General features: G+C 41.0%; 1 protein-coding gene across 1 annotated transcript in view; it reads right to left on the minus strand.

Annotated features, from left to right (window-relative positions):
- Nucleotides 1-2,500, minus strand: part of plxna3 (plexin A3) — a gene marked incomplete at both ends in the record, with an annotated part of 131,111 nt that overhangs the window by 49,331 nt on the left and 79,280 nt on the right. The window contains 1 exon segment of the mRNA XM_080527515.1: nucleotides 2,489-2,500. This exon segment is cut by the window's right edge and continues 88 nt beyond it. Within this exon segment, the coding sequence (XP_080383641.1) occupies nucleotides 2,489-2,500 (12 nt within the window).

A 2,500-nucleotide genomic window follows, 5' to 3' on the forward strand; every position in this document is an offset into this window, starting at 1 on the left:
TTACTGTTCAGACTGTTCAGGCTGTTTACTGTTCAGGCTGTTTACTGTTCAGACTGTTTACTGTTCAGGCTGTTTACTGTTCAGACTGTTTACTGTTCAGACTGTTTACTGTTCAGGCTGTTTACTGTTCAGACTGTTTACTGTTCAGGCTGTTTACTGTCCAGACTGTTTACTATTCAGACTGTTTACTGTTCAGACTGTTTACTGTTCAGACTGTTTACTGTTCAGACTGTTTACTGTTCAGACTGTTTACTGTTCAGACTGTTTACTGTTCAGACTGTTTACTGTTCAGACTGTTTACTGTTCAGACTGTTCAGACTGTTTACTGTTCAGACTGTTCAGACTGTTCAGACTGTTTACTGTTCAGACTGTTTACTGTTCAGACTGTTTACTGTTCAGACTGTTTACTGTTCAGACTGTTTACTGTTCAGGCTGTTTACTGTTCAGACTGTTTACTGTTCAGACTGTTTACTGTTCAGACTGTTTACTGTTCAGACTGTTTACTGTTCAGGCTGTTTACTGTTCAGACTGTTTACTGTTCAGGCTGTTTACTGTTCAGGCCGTTTACTGTTCAGACTGTTTACTGTTCAGACTGTTTACTGTTCAGACTGTTTACTGTTCAGGCTGTTTACTGTTCAGACTGTTTACTGTTCAGGCTGTTTACTGTTCAGACTGTTTACTGTTCAGGCTGTTTACTGTTCAGACTGTTTACCGTTCAGGCTGTTTACTGTTCAGACTGTTCAGGCTGTTTACTGTTCAGACTGTTTACTGTTCAGGCTGTTTACTGTTCAGACTGTTTACTGTTCAGACTGTTTACTGTTCAGACTGTTTACTGTTCAGACTGTTTACTGTTCAGGCTGTTTACTGTTCAGGCTGTTTACTGTTCAGACTGTTCAGACTGTTTACTGTTCAGACTGTTTACTGTTCAGACTGTTTACTGTTCAGGCTGTTTACTGTTCAGACTGTTTACTGTTCAGGCTGTTTACTGTTCAGACTGTTCAGACTGTTTACTGTTCAGACTGTTTACTGTTCAGACTGTTTACTGTTCAGGCTGTTTACTGTTCAGACTGTTTACTGTTCAGACTGTTTACTGTTCAGACTGTTCAGACTGTTTACTGTTCAGACTGTTTACTGTTCAGACTGTTTACTGTTCAGGCTGTTTACTGTTCAGACTGTTTACTGTTCAGACTGTTTACTGTTCAGACTGTTTACTGTTCAGACTGTTTACTGTTCAGGCTGTTTACTGTTCAGACTGTTTACTGTTCAGGCTGTTTACTGTTCAGGCTGTTTACTGTTCAGACTGTTTACTGTTCATACTGTTTACTGTTCAGGCTGTTTACTGTTCAGGCTGTTTACTGTTCAGACTGTTTACTGTTCAGACTGTTTACTGTTCAGACTGTTTACTGTTCAGACTGTTTACTGTTCAGGCTGTTTACTGTTCAGGCTGTTTACTGTTCAGGCTGTTTACTGTTCAGGCTGTTTACTGTTCAGACTGTTTACTGTTCAGGCTGTTTACTGTCCAGACTGTTCAGGCTGTTTACTGTTCAGACTGTTTACTGTTCAGACTGTTTACTGTTCAGGCTGTTTACTGTTCAGACTGTTTACTGTTCAGACTGTTTACTGTTCAGACTGTTTACTGTTCAGGCTGTTTACTGTTCAGACTGTTTACTGTTCAGACTGTTTACTGTTCAGACTGTTCAGACTGTTTACTGTTCAGACTGTTTACTGTTCAGACTGTTTACTGTTCAGACTGTTCAGACTGTTTACTGTTCAGACTGTTTACTGTTCAGACTGTTTACTGTTCAGGCTGTTTACTGTTCAGACTGTTTACTGTTCAGACTGTTTACTGTTCAGACTGTTTACTATTCAGACTGTTTACTGTTCAGACTGTTTACTGTTCAGACTGTTTACTGTTCAGACTGTTTACTGTTCAGACTGTTTACTGTTCAGGCTGTTTACTGTTCAGACTGTTTACTGTTCAGACTGTTTACTGTTCAGACTGTTTACTGTTCAGACTGTTCAGACTGTTCAGGCTGTTTACTGTTCAGACTGTTTACTGTTCAGGCTGTTTACTGTTCAGACTGTTTACTGTTCAGACTGTTTACTGTTCAGACTGTTTACTGTTCAGGCTGCTTACTGTTCAGACTGTTTACTGTTCAGACTGTTTACTGTTCAGACTGTTTACTGTTCAGACTGTTTACTGTTCAGACTGTTTACTGTTCAGGCTGTTTACTGTTCAGACTGTTCAGACTGTTTACTGTTCAGACTGTTCAGGCTGTTTACTGTTCAGACTGTTCAGACCACACACACACACACACACACCATCGTAGAGATAATCAGTAAATTGTGTGTGTAGAGTGTGTGTGTGTCCGTCAAGAAGTTACTTCACTGAGACACCACTCCTCTCTCCTCCCCCCTCCCCTCCCCTCTCCTCCTCCCCTATCCCCTCTCCTCCTCCCCTCCCCTCCCCTCTTCTCCAGGTACTCACGATTGCAGGACG

This window comes from Nansenia antarctica (genome assembly GCF_963989245.1).
Source record: "Nansenia antarctica genome assembly, chromosome: 3".
Taxonomy (NCBI): domain Eukaryota; kingdom Metazoa; phylum Chordata; class Actinopteri; order Argentiniformes; family Microstomatidae; genus Nansenia; species Nansenia antarctica.